At 44.4% G+C, this 21133-nt stretch overlaps 1 protein-coding gene across 2 annotated transcripts in view; it reads right to left on the bottom strand.

Annotated features, from left to right (window-relative positions):
* Nucleotides 1-21133, bottom strand: part of ZNF280D (zinc finger protein 280D) — a 180401-nt gene that overhangs the window by 113619 nt on the left and 45649 nt on the right. For both annotated transcript variants that reach the window (XM_075857961.1, XM_075857962.1), the window contains exon 5: nt 5196-5310. In XM_075857961.1, the coding sequence (XP_075714076.1) occupies nt 5196-5310 (115 nt within the window). The remainder of the gene's footprint in view (nt 1-5195; nt 5311-21133) is intronic.

Genomic DNA, 21133 nt, shown 5'->3' with positions numbered 1-21133 from the left:
GACACCAGAAGTGGCAGATGATACCAGACATGGCAGATGACACACTCGACTCCAACTAACGACTTAGGCTCAGGAAACAAATACAGCAACAGGATACAGGAAGTAGGATACAGGAAGACTGGGATCAGGAAACAACTAAGGGACCATTTGCAATACGAACATGGGTAGACAACAACAACAACGCACAGGCAAGGAGTGGAAGAACACAGCCCTTTTTATAGTCCAGGGTGATCAGGGGATTGGTCAGGGAGGATTAAACATGTGGACGCGCTGGCCCTTTAAGGTCGGGATCGGGCGAGAACTTGTACCCTAGAGTTCAGAGCAGAGCAGGACAGTCCTAGGAGGTAGACGCTGGCAGGATACCAGGGTTCTGCAGTCGTGGCCGTCGCGAGGTGAGGAACGACGGTGGTCCGCATACGCAGCCGTTACAGAAACCCATGCCATAAAGCACCTGGCTAACAGTTTTTGTGCTAACGTTAATGCCAGAAGTAGTTTGGAAATCTGCAGCAGAGCGTTAGCGACATTAATGCACAGCACTCGGCGACCCTACTCTGTAATTTTTTTTTAATTAGTTTTATTTAACATGTGGCAAACAAAGGTACATACAGTAACTTGATAGTAATGTTACGTCACCTGCCACTTTGTGGATGAGTCACTGTGGTTCCTAAACGCTTCCACTTTACAATAATACCACTCACAGTTGATTGTGGAATATCTAGGAGGGAAGACATTTCACAGACTGACTAATGCAACTGTGGCATCCTATTACAGTACCATGCTGGAATATAGTAAGGCTGGATTCACACGAGCATGTTCGGTCCGTAAAGGACGGAAACGTATTTTGGCCACAAGTCCCGGACCGAACACACTGCAGGGAGCCGGGCTCCTAGCATCATAGATATGTACGATGCTAGGAGTCCCTGCCTCGCTGCGGGACAACTGTCCCGTACTGTAATCATGTTTTCAGTACGGGACTGTAGTTCCACGGAGAGGCAGGGACTTCAAATCCCCTACTGGGACAAAACATAAAGTTAATAAAAATGTGAATAAAAGTGTAAAAATAAAAGCTTCAAAGTTAGAAAAACACGCATTGCCTTTTTCCCTATAATAAGTATTTTATTATAGGAAAAAAACTTTCAAAAAGTACATATCATCTTTGGTATCACCACGCCGTAACAGCCCAAACTGTAAATCTATAATCTTATTTTTCCTGCACGGTGAACACCGCAAAAGAAAAAAAAGAAAACAATGCCTGAATCGCTATTTTCTGGTTACCACCCCTCACAAAACATAGAATGACAAGTGATCAAAAAGCTGCATGTACCCGAAAAAAGAACCAATAAAAACTACAACCCGTCCCGCAAAAATCAAACCTTTACACAGCTTTTTTGATGAAAATTAAAAAAGTTATGACTCATGATATCGTGACACAAAAAATAAATTTAAAAATTAGTGATTTTTATTCTGCAAACACTGCAAAACATAAAAAATAATTACATATGGTATCGCCGTAATTGTATGCACCCGCAGAATAAAGTAAAATGTCAATGACAGCCCATGGTGAATACTGTAAAAAAAAAAAGACAGACATTGCCAGAATTGCTTATTTTTGGTCATCTTACTTGCAAACAAATTGAATAAAACCTGCTAAAAAAAAAAATCGCATGTACCCCAAAATGGTACCAACAAAAACTACAGATTGTCCCGCAAGCCCTCACACCGCTCCAGTGGAGAAAAAATAAAGAAGTTCTGGATCTCAGAATATGACGATGCAAAATGTGCAGAGTGTTCCAGAAGAGGATTAGATTGGGCACAATTTATCAGTGCGAAACTGGCCACACATCTGTAGATTATTTATTCACCGCATTATTATACCCGTTATGTACTCTGCCTAGCTTACATATGCCCCCACAATATAAACTGAAAATACCAGCAATACCCCAAACAGAACTACTACCAAGCAAAATGTACGCTCCAAAAATGGCGCTCCATCACATCTGACTATACAGTGTGCCCAAACAGCAGTTTACGTCCGCATATATGGCATTGTCATACCCAAGAGAACCCACTTAACATTTTATGAGGTATTTTTCTTCAGTGGCACAAACTAGGCATAACATATTGTGCATTAAAATGGCATATCAGTGGAAAATTGCAATTTTAATGAAAAAACACGTGGAGTGAAAATGTTCACTACACCCGTTAATATGCCCTACGGGGTGTAGTTTTCAAAATAGTGGTCACTACCTGGCGGTTTGTTTTACTATTTGACCTCAGAGCCCACCAATTGTGGGCCAATTCTGTGAAAATCACCAAAATAGGCCTCAAATGCGCATAGTGCTCTTCACTTCTGACCCCTATCATTTGTACAGGCAATGCCTTTTACAAAATATGGTCACTTCTTGGGGACTTCCATTGTACTCTGGTATCTCAGGGTTTTGCAAATGCGACATGGCATCCAAAAACGAAATCCACAAAAATCTGCATGCCAAAAAGCGCTCCTGACGTTCTGAGCCCTGCCGTGTGTCCAAACAGCAGTTTGTTACCACATATGGGGTATTGCCATAATTGGGAGAAATTGTTTTTCAAATGTTGGGGTGCATTTTATCCTTTATTCCTTGTAAAAATTGAAAATTTCCACATTTTATCAGAAAAAATTTCATTTTCAATTTCACGGCATAATTACACTAAATTCTGCAAAAACAACAGTGGGGTTAACATGCTCACTATACCCCTTAGTAAATTGCTTCAGGGGTGTAGTTTACAAAATGGGGTCACTTTTGGGGGGTTTCCCCGGATTTGGTCCCACAGGGGCTTTGCAAATGTGACATGGCACCCGAAAACAATTGCAGCAAAATTTGAGCTCCAAAAGCCAAAAAAAACGCTCCTTCCCTTCTATGCCCTGCCGTGGGTGCGAACAGCAATTTATGTCCACATATGGGATATTGCCGTGCTCAGATGAAAAAGCATTACAAATATTGGGGTGATTTTTCTCCTTTAGCCCTTGTGATAATGAAAAAAATCTAAGCTAAAACTACATTATATGGGGAAAAAATTGAGAATTCCTAATTCCAATTAATTCTGCAAAAAATCTGTGGGGTCAAAATGCTCACTATACCCCTAAATAAATTCCATAAGGGGTGTCGTTTCCAAAATGGGGTTACTTTTTGGGGGGTTTACACAGTTTTTGTCCCTATGGCAAATGCAATATGGCACCAAAAAACATTCCAGCAAAATTTGAGCTCCAAAAGCCAATAGGCGCTCCTTCCCTTCTGAGGGCTGCCGTGTTTTCAAACATAAGTTTATGACCAAATATAGGGTATTTCCGTAATCGGGAGAAATTGCTTTACAGATGTTGAGATGTTTTTTCTCCTTTGTCCTTGTAAAAATGAAAACAATGTATATTTTATTGGAAAAAATTTAGATTTTCATTTTTATGGCTTAATTCAAAGAAATTTAGAAAAAAAACTGTGGGATCAAAATGCTAACTATACCCCTAGATTAATTACTTTGGGGTGTAGTTTCCAAAATGGTGTGTTTTTGAGGGTTTCTCCTATGTTTTGGCACCACAAGACCTTTACAAACCTGACGTGGTGACTAAAATATTTTCTAATAGATAGGAGGCCTGAAAATCCACTAGGTGCTCCTTTGCTTCAGAGGCCTGTATTTCAGTCCATTAGCACACTAGGGGGATAATTCTAAAAACTGCAGAATCTGGGCAATAAATATTGAGTTGCGTTTTCCTGGTAAAACCTTCTGTGTCACAGGAAAAAATGTATTACAAATGAATTTTCGGCAAAAAAAATTAAATTTGTGAATTTCACCTCCACTTTGCTTTAATTCCTGTGAAACGCCTAAAGGGTTAAGACACTTTCTGAATGCTGTTTTGAATACTTTGAGGGTTGCCGTTTTTAAAATGATGTGATTTATGGGGACTTTCTAATATATAAGGCCCCCAAAGCCACTTCAGAGGCTCTGTCATCAGATTCTCAAATCCCTATCTCCTATTGCATGTGATCGGCGCTGCAATGTAGATAACAGTAACGTGTTTTTTTTAAAAAAAACTTTCATTTTTGGCCAAGTTATGAGCTATTTTATATATATGCAAATGAGCTTTGAAATGGACAACTGGGCGTGTTTTTTTTCGTATGTCCAACTGGGCGTGTATTGTGTTTTTAACTGGGCGTGTTTACTTGTTTTACTAACTGGGCGTTGTGAATAGAAGTGTATAATGCTGACGAATCAGTAACCAATCAGCATCATGCACTCCTCTCCATTCATTTACACAGCACATAGTGTTCTTACTAGAACGATGTGCAGCCACATACAGCCTGGACGTCATGTGTTTTCAGAATCCTGACACTTCTGAATCTTTTCTGTGAGATTTCCAGCAAGGGAAACGAAATCTCGTTTACCTCGTAATCTTGCGAGATTACGGGTGGCTTGCTGGAATCTCACAGAAAAGATTCAGAAGTGTCAGGATTCTGAATACACATGACGTCCAGGCTGGAGTTAGTAAAACAAGTAAACACACCCAGTTAAAAACACTATACACGCCCAGTTGGACATACGAAAAAAAACACGCCCAGTTGTCCATTTCAAAGCTCATTTGCATATATATAAAATTGCTCATAACTTGGCCAAAAATGAACATTTTGCAAAAAAACAAACGTTACTGTTATCTACATTGCAGCGCCGATCACATGCAATAGGAGATAGGGATTTGAGAATCTGGTGACAGAGCCTCTTTAAATTGCTGCTAAACTTCTAAGCCTTGTAACGTCCTTGAAAAATAAAAGGACGGTCAAAAAACCGATGCAAACATAAAGTAGACATATGAGAAATGTAAACTAATAACTATTTTGTGTGGTATTACTATCTGTCTCGAAAGCAGATACATTTAAATTTAGAAAATGCAAATATTTCCAAACTTTCTCTAAATTTGGTGTTTTCACAAATAAACATTGAATTTATCGATCAAATATTTTCACTAACATAAAGTACAATATGTCAAAAGAAAACAATCTCAGAATCTCTTGGATAAGTAAAAGCATTCCCAAGTTATTACCACATGAAGTGACCCGTCAGATTTTTAAAAATAGGCTGTGTCTACAAGGCCAAAACTGGCTGTTTCTCTGAGGGATTAAGGATTGTATAAAACCATAAACTGTAAAATAATGAAAATTAATCCATACCTGATGCAGTGAACCTTGGCATACTCTGGTATTGTGTTAATGCTGTGTTCGGTCGCAATGTATACATTACATTAGAATTATTAGATGAAACCTGTGGAGAGTTCATAATATAACCCTAGGAAAAAAAAATTACACAAAAATATGATAAAAGTTACAGTACAAAATACATAACAAATATAATTAAAGTAATTGGAAAACATTATTTTTACAGTACAGTGCATATATGAGTACAACCCCTCTGATACATAATAAAACCAGCAATTTCTCTATACAAATAAAACATGTTTGGGGTTCCTATTTGATGTAATGTTCCAGGAACCCTAGTTTTTCGATAATATTAAAACATGTCAATACTAAACAAGAAAAAAATATTCTCTTATCAAAATGATAAAAGGTGTACACTTTCCTCAAAGTTGGAAATTACAAATGTTTTCTGTTGCTAGCTAAGGTTAATTGATCAGCAGATGACTCTGTTAACCCCTTAAGGACACGGCCAAATTTGGCCTTGAGGAATTTTTTTTACATTTCCCTCTTTCCATCCCGACGCTCATAACTCTTTTATTTTTTGTACGACGTAGTTATATGAGACTTTGTTTTTTGCGGGACGAGTTGTACTTTATGTACGTACCATTTTTTGGTACAAATACATTATCGTTTAATTTCTACAAATTTTTCGATTAAAATGCAGAAAAAAGCAATTTTTAATATTTTTTTTTTTACACCATACACCGATCATCATAAATAATGTTATACATTTGTTGTACAGGTGGTTATGGTCGTGGCGATACCAAACATGTCTATATTATTTCATGTTTTGGGACTTATATTTTAAAAAGTTTATTTATCATAAAAAATGTGTGTTTCTGTGTATTTTATTTACTTTTTATTTATTTATTTACCATAATTTTTTTTTTACATTCATTTAACTTTTTTTTTAATCCCATAAAGGGATTTATCATTTTGATTTTGTAACTGTAATGTACTGGCATAGATCTATACCTCAGTATGCCCTAACAACAGGAAATATGTTCAGACAGCCCTGGGGTCCTTCACTGAGCGCCGGCACTTATGACAGAACATGGCGGGCGCACTGAAAACCACCCCCATGTTCTGTGTTCAGTGCCTGAACCGCCGCTCATTAGTGCAGCGCCGGCCGGATCACCTCATGCTCACCGCGCGCGCACTTAACAGGAGCGGGGCAATGGTTGTATTACACAGCCGCAGCCCCGCTCTATAACGGTGGAGATCAGAGAAACCTCATCTCCGCCGCTATTCTCCTGAATGCTGCGATCAAAGCGGACTGCAGCATTCAGGGGAAAATGAGAAGTGGGGATACCCCTTGAATTCGCGTCACAGGAATCCCATAGGGACATACCATATACAGTGAAGGAAATAAGTATTTGATCCCTTGCTGATTTTATAAGTTTGCCCACTGTCAAAGACATGAACATTCTAGAATTTTTAGGCTAGGTTAATTTTACCAGTGAGAGATAGATTATATTAAAAAAAAACAAACAGAAAATCACATTGTCAAAATTATATATATTTATTTGCATTGTGCACAGAAAAATAAGTATTTGATCCCCTACCAACCATTAAGAGTTCAGCCTCCTCCAGACAAGTTACACGCTCCAAATCAACTTGGTGCCTGCATTAAAGACAGCTGTCTTAAATGGTCATCTGTATAAAAGACTCCTGTCCACAGACTCAATTAATCAGTCTGACTCTAACCTCTACAACATGGGCAAGACCAAAGAGCTTTCTAAGGATGTCAGGGACAAGATAATAGACATACACAAGGCTGGAATGGGCTACAAACCCATAAGTAAGACGCTGGGTGAGAAGGAGACAACTGTTGGTGCAATAGTAAGAAAATGGAAGACATACAAAATGACTGTCATCGATCTGGGGCTCCATGCAAAATCTCACCTCGTGGGGTATCCTTGATCCTGAGGAAGGTGAGAGATCAGCCGAAAACTACACGGGGGAACTTCTTAATGATCTCAAGGCAGCTGGGACCACAGTCACCAAGAAAACCATTGGTAACACATTATGCCATAATGGATTAAAATCCTGCAGTGCCCGCAAGGTCCCCCTGCTCAAGAAGGCACATGTACAGGCCCGTCTGAAGTTTGTAAATGAACATCTGGATGATTCTGAGAGTGATTGGGAGAAGGTGCTGTGGTCAGATGAGACTAAAATTGAGCTCTTTGGCATTAACTCAACTCGCCGTGTTTGGAGGAAGAGAAATGCTGTCTATGACCCAAAGAACACCGTCCCCCACTGTCAAGCATGGAGGTGGAAGCATTATGTTTTGGGGGTGTTTCTCTGCTAAGGGAACAGGACTACTTCACCGCATCAATGGGAGAATGGATGGAGCCATGTACCGTCAAATCCTGAGTGACAACCTCCTTCCCTCCACCAGGACATTAAAAATGGCTCGTGGCTGGGTCTTCCAGCACGACAATGACCCGAAAACATACAGCCAAGGCAACAAAGGAGTGGCTCAAAAAGAAGCACATTAAGGTCATGGAGTGGCCTAGCCAGTCTCCAGACCTTAATCCCATCGAATTCTTAGGGAGGGAGCTGAAGATCCGAGTTGCCAAGCGACAGCCTCGAAATCTTAATGATTTACAGATGATCTGCAAAGAGGAGTGGGCCAAAATTCCATCTAACATGTGTGCAAACCTCATCATCAACTACAAAAAACGTCTGACTGCTGTGCTTGCCAACAAGGGTTTTGCCACCAAGTATTAAGTCTTGTTTGCCAAAGGGATCAAATACTTATTTCTCTGTGCACAATGCAAGTAAATACATATAATTTTGACTATGTGATTTTTTTATTATATATATATATATATATATATATATATATATATATAATTTATCTCTCACTGGTAAAATTAACCTAGCCTAAAAATTCTAGACTGTTCATGTCTTTGACAGTGGGCAAACTTAAAAAATCAGCAAGGGATCAAATACTTATTTCCTTCACTGTATGGGCAGACAGCCTAGGGTGCATTGAAGGACCCCAGGGCTGCTTACCATATTTCCTGTTGTTAGGGCATACTTAGGTACGTCCTAACAACTGCCTGTGTACTATCCGTACACAGGCTAATGTACTGCCATATACATATATGCCAATACATTAAAGTTTAAAAATAAAGTAAAAACATAAAGTAATATTACATTTAAAAAAATACACATACACCTTTTTTTACAATAAACATTAAAATAAGTCTCAATACATATATTGGCGCGGCCATAATAACCTGCACAATATTTTTTTTGCGTCATTTATGATGTGTACGCTGTAAAAAAATAAAATAAAAACTTCATTCTTTCACTTATTAACCCCTTAGTAACAAGCCTATTTTAGACCCTAATGACCAAGCTATTTTATTCGTTTTTCTATAGTCGCATTCAAAGAGCTATAACTTTTTTATTTTTTTGTCTACATAGCTGTATGAGGACTTGTTTTTTGAGGGATTAGTTGTACTTTTTAATAGCACCATTTATGGGTACATATAATTTTTTTATTAACTTTTATTAACTTTTTTTGGGGGGATTATAAAAAAAAAACTGAAATTCCGCCATTGTTCTATGCGTTTTTAAATTGACGCCGTTCACTATGCGACGTAAATAACATGTTACCCTTATTCTATGGGTCGGTACGATTACGGCGATACCACATATGTAGAGGTTTTTTATGTTTTACGACTTTTGCACAATAAAAACACTTTTGAACTAAAATTATTTGTTTTTGCATCGTTGCTTTCCAAGAGCCGTAACTTTTTTATTTTTCCATCAATATAGTGATTTTTTGTGCTTGTTTTCTGCGGGACGAGACGTAGTTTTGATTGGTACTGTTTTGGGGTGCATGGGACTTATTGATTTACTTTTATTATTACTTTTTTGGAGGGCAATGGAAAAAAAATAGCAATTTCGCCATTGTTTTTTGCGGTTTTTTTTTTACGGTGTTCACCTTGCGGTTTAAATTACATATTAACTTTATTAATGGAGTCATTACGGTCGCGGCGATACCATATATGTGTACTTTAAATTTTTTTTACACTTTTACTAAATAAAACCACTTTTTATGGAAAAAAATGGATTTATTTTTTTACTGTAACTTTTATTATTATTCTTTATTTAACATTTATTATTTATTTCACATTAATAGTAATTAACACCATCATGTACTTCCCACATTAACCCATTATGACTGAGAAAAATTATGGGGTTAATTACTATTAATGTGAGGCACATTCAAAATTCATCACACTGCGTGCCTCACATCAGAAAATGGAAGCACTTTTTTGTTTATTACTGTTGGCAAAGTATCGTTTTGGTATCGAAATCGCAATACTACACAAAGTATCGGTATCGAAGTATCGTGACATCCATTTTATATATATATATATATATATATATATATATATATATACACACACACACACACACACACACACACACACACACACACACACACACACACACATACTGTATATATATATATATATATATATATATATATACACACACACACACATACACACACACACACACACACACACACACACACACACACACACACTTGTCCTTGGCACCTGCCCACACTGTCAAAAGTACCAATACCTGGTTTAATAACCACAGTATCACTGTGCTTTATTGGCCAGCAAACTCGCCTGATCTAAACCCCATAGAGAATCTATGGGGTATTGTCAAGAGGAAGATGAGACACCAGACAAAATAATGCAGATGAGCTGAAGGCCGCTATCAAAGCAACCTGGGCTTCCATAACACCTCAGCAGTGCCACAGGCTGATCGCCTCCATGCCACGCCGCATTGATAACACCTCAGCAGTGCCACAGGCTGATCGCCCCCATGCCATTCCGCAATGATGCAGTAATTCATGCAAAAGGAGCCACAACCAAGTATTGAGGGCATATGCTGTACATACTTTTCAGTAGGCCAACATTTCGGTATAAAAAAATAATTTTTTAAATTGGGCTTATATAATATTCACATTTTCTGAGACACTAAATTTGGGGTTTTCATTAACTGTTAGCCATGATCATTAAAATAAAAAAATGCTGGAAATAGATCACTCTGCGTGTAATGAATCTATATAATAAGGGAGTTTCACTTTTTGAATTGAATTACTGAAATAAGTGATTCACTGTATGATTGATATAGAATGTCGTTCATAAATTTTTCATCTATTATTAAATAGATTCACAGCCTGAAAGAACGATTAAAATAAAGTTTATTATTGATTATTTGTTAAAAATATGGCTCAACCAGCCACTAAGTCCAGAAACAGGAATAAGTAAGTGATAGGCGAAAAGGAAAGTGTCCAGCATGATGGTATGTCTCTAACACCCAAGAACCACCTCTCCCTACTTATTATATAGTTGTTCGCTACACCCTTGCCATCAGTTACAATATATCCAGATCCTACGCGTTTCAGTATCGCCACCAAAGCGATACCTCATCAGGGATTCATAGACATTGATTATTTAGTTGTAAAAGCAGAACACTGGATAGCACTGTTCATGTGCTGATTTTAGCCTCCAGACGCGTGTACGACTCTGATGTACTGGCCGCACACGCGCCGGAGAAACTATGGGCTTTTAAGGTTGAGAGCCCGCCCTTCTGATGTCGTCACCGAGGCCAGCCGCCAATCCGAATTGAACACGACACTCTGCGACGTGCCGGAGGCGGCGCGCCTTGATACTGCCGACCAATAAGGGTGCCTAGACGGCAAAAGCGTTCATGATAACCAGGGGAAGCTGAACGCGGCTCCTAAAGTACTGGACGAAATCACACAGAGTTATGGATTCACAGACAGGATCATCATCGAGCACCCCTCCTGTCATAACAGACATTGCCCCAATCGAATAGGGCAATGTAGGAACAGAAGGGAGTGTTACACAATCTCCGGGGGCAGTCTCCAAACGAAGACTAGCTCCCAGTGATTACACACGTTGCCTAGCAACGCCCCGTCAATACACTGGCTAGGGAACTTGCATCTCAGAACGATCAGGGCACACTGTCCTGGCAATCGCAGGTCGAAGACAATGGACGTGGCACATATAGAAGGGACCTGCACAGAGACTCAAAGAGTCCCAAACCCAGCCCCAGGGCAAATAGTATAGGGCAATGTAGGCACAGAAAGGGGTGTTGACATATCACCGGGATCCATCTCAAACGGAGGCTAACTCCCGGTGATTACACACTTTGCCTAGCAACGCCCAGCCAAAGTATATACTGGCTAGGGAACTCACATCACAGATCACTCAGGGCACCTGCCCTGGGAATCGCAGATCGGAAACCATAGACGTAGAACATGTACCATGGACCTGCTCAGTGACTCATATAGCCCCATTTGTGGACCAAAAAGGGAGGGGGCGGGGGGAGGGGTTTGTACATTCTTTTCATACCAACCCCAAAGTACAGTAAGATAAATATCAAAGTGCTTAGGAGCCGTCTGATACAGAGATTGATTCCCAGTAACTACACACCCTACACTATGTTATGGCAGGAAGGAGGGGAAGGGAACAAGTGAGCCCTAATCTACCCACTGCCCTGTCCCTGCCTACTTGCAACGACCCGCCCTAGGCGACGGGGTACAACTGGGCGGCGGTCCCTACGCTGACTAAGTGCAAGGGAATACAAACAGGGAACAAGCAAGGGAAGGGGCAGTAGCCCACGGAACACCGTGAGGAAACCAGAGTGGTGAACGAGCCAGTCAGGATCAGGATGTCACGAAGTATACGAACGCAGAGCAAGGAGCAGGAAGCAAGCCGGGGGCAGAGCGAAGCAGGATAAGCGGAAGCTGTAGCAAGGCTGAAGCAAGGCAGAAGCAGGCTGGAGCACGGCTGTAGCAAGGCCAGGAAACCAGGAAGAATCACAAGCAATGAGGAAGAGAAAACAGCAGGTATAAATGGACAGGGGGCGGAGCTAACTCCGACTGACCAGGCCGCGATAGGCTCTCCCACTCCTGAGCCTGCCACCCTGATTGGTGGGAGCCGGAGTCAGTCTAAGAGGTCTGGCCTCAGGTGTCGATTGATTAATCCTGGGAGTATCCACAGACGTAGTGCCTGGCAGATCCTTTACAGTACCCCCCTTTTATGAGGGGCCACCGGACCTTTACTAAGAGGACCTGGTTTAGTGGGGAAGAGAAGGTGGAAACTCCTGACCAATACCCCAGCGTGAAGATCTCGAGCAGGTACCCAAGTCCTCTCCTCCGGCCCGTATCCTCTCCAATGGACCAGGTACTGGAGGGAGCCCTGGATCATCCTACTGTCCACAATCTTGGCCACCTCGAATTCCACCCCCTCAGGGTTGAGAACGGGAACAGGAGGTTTCCTCGAGGGGGACCAGGACGGGGAGCAGCGTTTAAGGAGGGAGGCAAGAAAGACGTCGTGTATGCGAAAGGATGGGGGCAGCTCCAGACGGAAGGATACAGGGTTGAGGACTTCAATGACCTTATAAGGCCCAATAAATCGGGGAGCAAACTTCCTGGACGGGACCTTAAGGCGCAAGTTCCTAGACGACAACCACACCAGATCCCCGACGACAAACCGGGGGTTAGCAGAACGTCTTCTATCAGCCTGAATCTTTTGTACGCTCTGGGACGCCTCTAGGTTCTTCTGAACCTGGGCCCAGACTGTGCACAGTTCCCGATGAACGTCCTCTACCTCGGGATTATTGGAACTACCAGGAGAAACGGAGGAGAACCGTGGATTAAACCCGAAATTACAGAAAAACGGCGAGACCCCTGACGAGTTACTGACCCGGTTATTCAGGGAAAATTCGGCGAGGGGAATGAATGAGACCCAATCAAATTGACAGTCAGAGATGAAACACCTTAAATATTGTTCCAGGGATTGATTAGTCCTCTCCGTTTGGCCATTAGTTTCGGGATGGAAGGCGGAGGAGAAGGACAGATCAATCTCCAACTTTTTACAAAAGGCTCTCCAAAATAAAGAAACAAATTGTACCCCTCTGTCAGAAACGATATTGACTGGGACCCCATGGAGACGCAGAATGTGTTTAACAAACAAAGAAGCTAACGTCTTGGCGTTAGGTAGTTTCTTAAGGGGCACAAAGTGGCACATCTTGCTGAAGCGGTCTACTACCACCCACACCACCGACTTGCCTTGAGATGGAGGCAAATCGGTGATAAAATCCATGGAGATATGGGTCCAAAGTCTCTGGGGAATGGGCAAAGAACGTAGTAAGCCCGCAGGTCGGGACCTAGGGGTCTTGGACCTAGCACAAACCTCACAAGCGGCGACGTAAGCTCTAACGTCTTTAGGCAACCCAGGCCACCAATAGTTTCTGGTAATGAGCTGTTTGGTACCCAAGATGCCAGGATGACCAGATAGTGCGGAGTCATGGTTTTCCCTAAGTACCCTTAGCCGGTATTGCAGGGGGACAAACAGCTTGTCCCCAGGGAGGTTCCCGGGAGCTGAACCTTGATCAGCCGCAATGTCAGAGACTAAATCAGAATCAGTGGCAGAAACGATTATACCAGGGGGTAAAATACAAGCAGGATCCTTCTCCGAAGGAGGATTGGCCATGAAACTACGTGACAGTGCATCAGCCTTAATATTTTTGGACCCAGCCCTATCGGTAACCAAGAAGTTAAATCTGGTAAAAAATAGCGCCCATCGAGCTTGTCTCGGATTAAGCCTCCGGGCAGATTCTAGGAAAACCAGATTCTTGTGGTCAGTAAGGACCGTTACCTGGTGTCTGGCCCCCTCCAGGAAGTGACGCCACTCTTCAAAAGCCCATTTAATGGCTAAAAGTTTGCGGTTGCCAATATCATAGTTACTCTCCGTGGGCGAAAACTTCCTAGAGAAGTAAGCACAGGGGCGGAGATGGGTGAGGGACCTGGTACCCTGGGACAAGACGGCCCCCACTCCCACCTCGGACGCGTCAACCTCCACGATAAATGGCTCCCTTTGGTTGGGCTGAACCAGCACGGGGGCCGAGATAAAGCACTTCTTGAGGGTCTCAAAAGCCTGGACGGCCTCAGGAGGCCAGTGGAGGACATCAGCACCCTTGCGAGTGAGGTCCGTAAGAGGCTTAGCGACGACCGAGAAGTTGGCAATAAATCTCCTGTAATAGTTAGCAAACCCCAAAAAACACTGTAGCGCCTTCAGGGAGGCAGGTTGGACCCATTCCGCCACAGCCTGAACCTTGGCAGGGTCCATGCGGAATTCATGAGGAGTGAGGATTTGACCCAAAAATGGTATCTCCTGTACCCCAAACACACATTTTTCGGTTTTCGCAAACAGATTATTTTCCCGGAGGACCTGGAGCACCTTCCTGACATGCTCCACGTGGGAGGACCAGTCCTTGGAAAACACCAGTATGTCATCAAGGTACACTACAAGACAATTTCCCAGGTACTCTCTCAGAATTTCATTAATAAAATTCTGGAAGACGGCAGGGGCATTACACAACCCAAAGGGCATGACCAGGTATTCGAAATGACCTTCGGGCGTGTTGAACGCAGTCTTCCACTCATCCCCCTCTTTGATGCGGATAAGGTTATACGCCCCCCGTAGATCAAACTTAGAGAACCATTGGGCCCCCTGAACCTGATTAAAAAGATCCGGAATCAAAGGAAGGGGATACTGGTTCCTTACAGTGACCTTATTCAAGTTACGATAGTCAATGCACGGCCTAAGACCACCATCCTTCTTCCCCACGAAGAAGAAGCCAGCACCTACAGGAGAAGTCGAGGGGCACATGAAACCCTTGGCCAGGCATTCTTGGATATATTCCCTCATGGCTTCACGTTCAGGACATGAAAGATTAAATATCCTACCCTTAGGAAGCTTAGCACCTGGTACCAAATCGATGGCGCAATCGTAATCTCTATGAGGGGGCAACACCTCGGAGGCCTCCTTAGAGAAAACATCAGCGAAGTCCTGAACAAACTCAGGTAGCGTGTTTACCTCCTCACGGGGAGAAATAGAGTTAACCGAAAGATATGACGTCAGGCATTCACTACCCCATTTGGTGAGATCCCCAGTATTCCAATCAAACGTGGGATTATGCAACTGCAACCAGGGAAGACCTAATAACAGATCGGACGATAATCCCTGCATCAACAGTACAGAGCACTGCTCCAAATGCATGGAGCCAACAAGGAGTTCAAAAACAGGAGTATGCTGAGTAAAATAACCATTAGCAAGAGGAGTGGAGTCGATACCCACTACCGGGACAGGATAAGGCAAATCAATAAAAGGCATGTTTAGAGACATAGCAAATTCCACAGACATGATATTAGCAGATGAGCCTGAATCCACGAAGGCACTGCCGGTGGCAGACCGACCAGCAAACGAGACCTGAAAGGGAAGCAAAATTTTATTGCGTTTCATATTAACGGGAAATACCTGTGCGCCCAAGTGACCTCCCCGATGATCACTTAGGCGCGGAAGTTTTCCGGCTGCTTATTCTTGCGCCTGGGACAGGTGTTTAGTTGATGCTTGTCATCCCCACAATAGAAGCAGAGACCATTCTTCCTGCGGAACTCTCTACGTTGTCGAGGGGACACGGAGGCCCCGAGTTGCATAGGTACCTCCGAGTCTTCCGTGGAAGAACGAGGAGACGGGAACTCGGGGGGAATCGCAGGGAAGTCAGAGGGGAAAACACTGAAACGTTCAAGCTGTCGTTCCCTGAGATGTCAGTCAAGTCGTACTGCTAAGGCCATAACCTGGTCTAGGGAGTCAGAAGAGGGGTAGCTAACAAGCAGATCCTTCAGGGCGTTAGATAAGCCTAACCTAAACTGGCACCTTAGGGCAGGGTCATTCTACCGAGAAGCTACGCACCACTTTCTAAAATCAGAACAGTATTCCTCAACCGCTCTCCTACCCTGACGTAAGGTCACCAGCTGACTCTCGGCTAAAGCAGTCCTGCAGAGAAAGGAGAAATAGGATCCAGCGCTGTGTAGCGTTAAAATGGAATATCTGTTCCAAGTTTAATGAAATAAGATTAAAAGGAAGTCCAGTTGTAAAGGATCTGCCAGGCACAGCTTCGGGGTTAACTCCCTCAATTAATCAGTCAGCACCTGAATCTACATCCCTGAGACTGACTCCAGCTTCCACCACTCAGGCTGGCAGGCTTAGGAGTGGGAGAGCCTATCGCAGCCTGGCCAGACTCAGCTAGCTCCCGCCCTCTGTCTATTTATACCTGCATTTCCTGTTCCTCCTTGCTTGTTATTCTTTTTCGTGTGGTTTCCTGGCCCAGCTACAGCTCCTTCTATTTTGTTCCTGCTCCATACAGACCCTGGCTTACTGACTACTCTTCTGCTCTTCGTTTGGTACCTCGCACACTCCTGGCTTGACTCGGCTCGTTCACCACTCTGATTGCTCACGGTGTTGCCGTGGGCAACTGCCCCTTTCCCTTGCTTGTATTCCCTTGTATGTTTGTCGTGTTTGTCGTGCACTTACTGAGTGCAGGGACCGCCGCCCAGTTGTACCCCGTCGCCTAGGGCGGGTCGTTGCAAGTAGGCAGGGACAGAGTGGCGGGTAGATTAGGGCTCACTTGTCCGTTTCCCTACCCCCCGGTCATTACATAATAACAAGCCCATACCTAGTCTACCCTGGTCCCTGACACCACTATGGACCCCCGTGAGACCCTGGCTCAGCAAATGCAGGGTCTCTCCCTACAGGTCCAGGCCCTGGCTCAGAGGGTCAACCAGCCTGATGCTACCTTGGTAGTTCCCCTCACCGCACCTCTTGAACCCCACCTCAAGTTGCCCGACCGGTTCTCAGGGGACCGGAGGGCTTTTCTCTCCTTTCGGGAGAGTTGTAGGCTTTACTTTCGTTTAAAGCCTCATTCCTCAGGTTCTGAGAGCCAGCGGGTGGGTATAATTATGTCCCGGCTCCAGGAAGGGCCCCAATAGTGGGCCTTCTCCTTGGCTCCTGACGCCCCTGAACTTTCCTCCGTTGATTGTTTCTTTTCTGCTCTCTGACTTATTTATGACGAGACTGACAGGACTGCCTTTGCCGAGAGTCAGCTGGTGACCTTACGTCAGGGTAAGAGACCTGTTGAGGAGTATTGCTCTGACTTTAGGAAGTGGTGCGTAGCTTCTCGGTGGAATGACCCTGCCTTAAGGTGCCAGTTTAGGTTGGGTCTGTCGAATGCCCTGAAAGACCTGCTAGTTAGCTATCCCTCTTCTGACTCCCTAGACCAGGCTATGGCTTTAGCGGTACGACTTGACCGACGTCTCAGGGAACGACAACATGAACGTTTATGTGTTTTCTCCTCCGACTCCCGCATGATGCCTCCCGAAGTTCCGTTGCTTCGTTCCTCCACGAAAGACTCAGAGATACCTATGCAACTCGGGGCCTCCGTGTCCCCCCAACAACGTAGAGAATTCCGCAGGAAGAATGGTCTCTGCTTCTACTGTGGGGATGACAAGCATCAAGTGAACAACTGTCCTAAGCGTAAGAATGCAGCCAGAGAACTTCCGTGCCTAAGTGATCATCGGGGAGGTCACTTGGGCGCACAAGTATTTCCAGTAAATAGGAAACGTACTAAGATCTTGCTTCCCTTTCAGGTCTCTTTTGGTGGTAGGTCTGCTACCGGCAGTGCCTTCGTGGATTCAGGGTCCTCTACTAATATTATGTCTGTGGAATTTGCTATGTCTCTTGCTATGCCTCTGATTGATTTGCCTAAACTTGTCCCGGTAGTGGGTATCGACTCCACTCCTCTTGCTAATGGTTATTTTACACAGCATACCCCTGTTTTTGAACTCCTTGTTGGCTCCATGCATTTGGAGCAATGCTCTGTACTGTTGATGCAGGGATTATCGTACGATTTGGTTCTAGGCCTTCCCTGGTTGCAGTTGCATAATCCCACGTTTAACTGGAATACTGGGGAGCTAACCAAATGGGGTAATGAATGTTGTACGTCATGTTTTTCTGTTAATTCTATTTCTCCCCCTGAGGAGGCGAATTTGCTACCCGAGTTTGTTCAGGACTTAGCTGATGTTTCTCTACGGAGGCCTCCGAAGTGTTACCTCCTCATAGAGAATATGATTGCGCTATCGAATTGGTACCAGGAGCTAAGCTTCCTAAGGGTAGGATATTTAATCTTTCTTGTCCCGAACGTGAAGCCATGAGAGAGTATATCCAGGAATCCCTGGCCAAGGGTTACATTCGTCCCTCTTCTTCTCCGGTAGGTGCTGGCTTCTTCTTCGTGGGGAAGAAGGATGGTAGTCTTAGGCCATGCATTGACTACCGTAGCCTGAATAAGGTCACGGTAAGGAACCAGTATCCCCTTCCTTTGATTCCTGATCTCTTTAATCAGGTTCAGGGGGCCCAATGGTTCTCTAAATTGGATCTACGGGGGGCGTATAACATTATTCGCATCAAAGAGGGGGATGAGTGGAAGACTGCGTTTAACACGCCCGAAGGCCATTTCGAATACCTCGTCATGCCCTTTGGGTTGTGTAATGCCCCTGCGGTCTTCCAGAATTTCATAAATGAGATTTTGAGAAATTACCTGGGGATATTTCTTGTAGTGTACCTTGATGACATACTGGTGTTTTCCAAGGACTGGTCCTCCCACATTGAGCATGTCAGGAAGGTGCTCCAGGTCCTTCGGGAAAACAAACTGTTTGCCAAAACCGAAAAATGTGTGTTTGGGGTACAGGAGATACCATTTTTGGGTCAAATCCTCACTCCTCATGAATTCCGCATGGACCCCGCCAAGGTTCAGGCTGTGGCAGAATGGGTCCAACCTGCCTCCCTGAAGGCGTTACAGTGTTTTTTGGGGTTCGCTAATTATTACAGGAGATTTATTGCTAACTTCTCGGTCATCGCTAAGCCTCTTACGGACCTCACTCGCAAAGGTGCTGATCTCCTCCACTGGCCTCCTGAGGCTGTCCAGGCTTTTGAGGTCCTTAAGAAGTGCTTTATCTCGGCCCCGGTGCTGGTTCAGCCCAACCAAATGGAGCCATTTATCGTGGAAGTTGACGCATCTGAGGTGGGAGTGGGGGCTGTCTTGTCCCAGGGTACCAGGTCCCTCACCCATCTCCGCCCCTGTGCCTACTTCTCCAGGAAGTTTTCGCCAACTGAGAGTAACTATGATATTGGCAACCGCGAACTCTTAGCCATTAAATGGGCATTTGAAGAGTGGCGCCACTTCCTGGAGGGGGCTAGACACCAGGTAACGGTCCTTACCGACCACAAGAATCTGGTTTTCCTAGAATCTGCCCGGAGGCTAAACCCGAGACAAGCTCGATGGGCGTTATTTTTTACCAGATTCAATTTTTTGGTTACCTATAGGGCTGGGTCTAAAAATATTAAGGCTGATGCACTGTCGCGTAGCTTCATGGCCAGCCCTCCTTCGGAGGAAGATCCTGCTTGTATTTTGCCTCCAGGTATAATCATTTCCTCGATCGATTCTGATTTAGTCTCGGAAATTGCTGCTGATCAAGGTTCAGCTCCCGGGAACCTTCCTGAGAACAAGCTGTTTGTTCCCCTGCAATTCCGGCTAAGGGTACTTAGGGAAAATCATGACTCCGCACTATCTGGTCATCCAGGCATCCTGGGTACCAAACACCTCGTTACTAGAAATTATTGGTGGCCTGGGTTGCTTAAAGACGTTAAGGCCTACGTCGCCGCTTGTGAGGTTTGTGCTAGGTCCAAGACTCCCAGGTCCCGACCAGCGGGCTTACTGCGTTCGTTGCCCATTCCCCAGAGACCTTGGACCCATATCTCCATGGATTTTATCACCGATTTGCCTCTATCCCAAGGCAAGTCGGTGGTGTGGGTGGTGGTAGACCGCTTCAGTAAGATGTGCCACTTTGTGCCCCTCAAGAAACTACCCAACGCCAAGACGTTGGCTACCTTGTTTGTCAAACACATCCTGCGTCTCCATGGGGTCCCTGTCAATATTGTTTCGGACAGAGGGGTACAATTTGTTTCATTGTTTTGGAGAGCCTTCTGTATGAAGTTGGGGATTGATCTGTCCTTCTCCTCTGCCTTCCATCCTGAAACCAATGGTCAAACGGAGAGGACTAATCAATCTCTAGAACAATACTTAAGGTGTTTTGTCTCTGACTGTCAATATGATTGGGTCTCATTCATTCCCCTTGCCGAATTTTCCCTTAATAACCGGGTCAGTAACTCGTCAGGGGTCTCTCCCTTTTTCTGTAATTTTGGGTTTAATCCACGGTTCTCCTCCGTTTCACCTGGTAGTTCCAACAATCCCGAGGTAGAGGTCGTTCATCGGGAACTGTGCACAGTCTGGGCCCAGGTTCAGAAGAACCTAGAGGCGTCCCAGAGCGTACAAAAAACTCAGGCTGATAGAAAACGTTCTGCTAACCCCCTGTTTATGGTCGGGGATCTGGTGTGGTTGTCGTCTAGGAACTTGCGTCTCAAGGTTCCGTCCAAGAAGTTTGCTCCCCGGTTTATTGGGCCGTATAAGGTCATTGAGGTCCTCAATCCTGTCTCCTTCCGGCTGGAGTTACCCCCGTCTTTTCGTATACACGACGTGTTTCATGCCTCCCTCCTTAAACGCTGCTCCCCGTCCTTGGCTCCCTCGAGGAGACCTCCTGTTCCCGTCCTCACCCCTGAGGGGGTGGAATTCGAGGTGGCCAGGATTGTGGACAGCAAGATGGTCCAAGGCTCCCTCCAGTACCTGGTCCATTGGAGAGGTTACGGGCCCGAGGAGAGGACTTGGGTACCCGCCCGGGATGTTCACGCTGGGGTATTGGTCAGGAGGTTCCACCTGCGTTTCCCCAGTAAGCCAGGTCCACTTAGAAAGGGTCCGGTGGCCCCTCATAAAAGGGGGGGTACTGTAAAGGATCTGCCAGGCACAGCTTTGGGGTTAACTCCCTTAATTAATCAGTCAGCACCTGAATCTACATCCCTGAGACTGACTCCAGCTTCCACCACTCAGGC

This window comes from Rhinoderma darwinii, chromosome 3 (genome assembly GCF_050947455.1).
Source record: "Rhinoderma darwinii isolate aRhiDar2 chromosome 3, aRhiDar2.hap1, whole genome shotgun sequence".
Classification (NCBI taxonomy): Eukaryota; Metazoa; Chordata; class Amphibia; order Anura; family Rhinodermatidae; genus Rhinoderma; species Rhinoderma darwinii.
The sequence above is the reverse complement of the archived record's forward strand: the minus strand, read 5'-3'. Positions and strand labels throughout refer to the sequence as shown.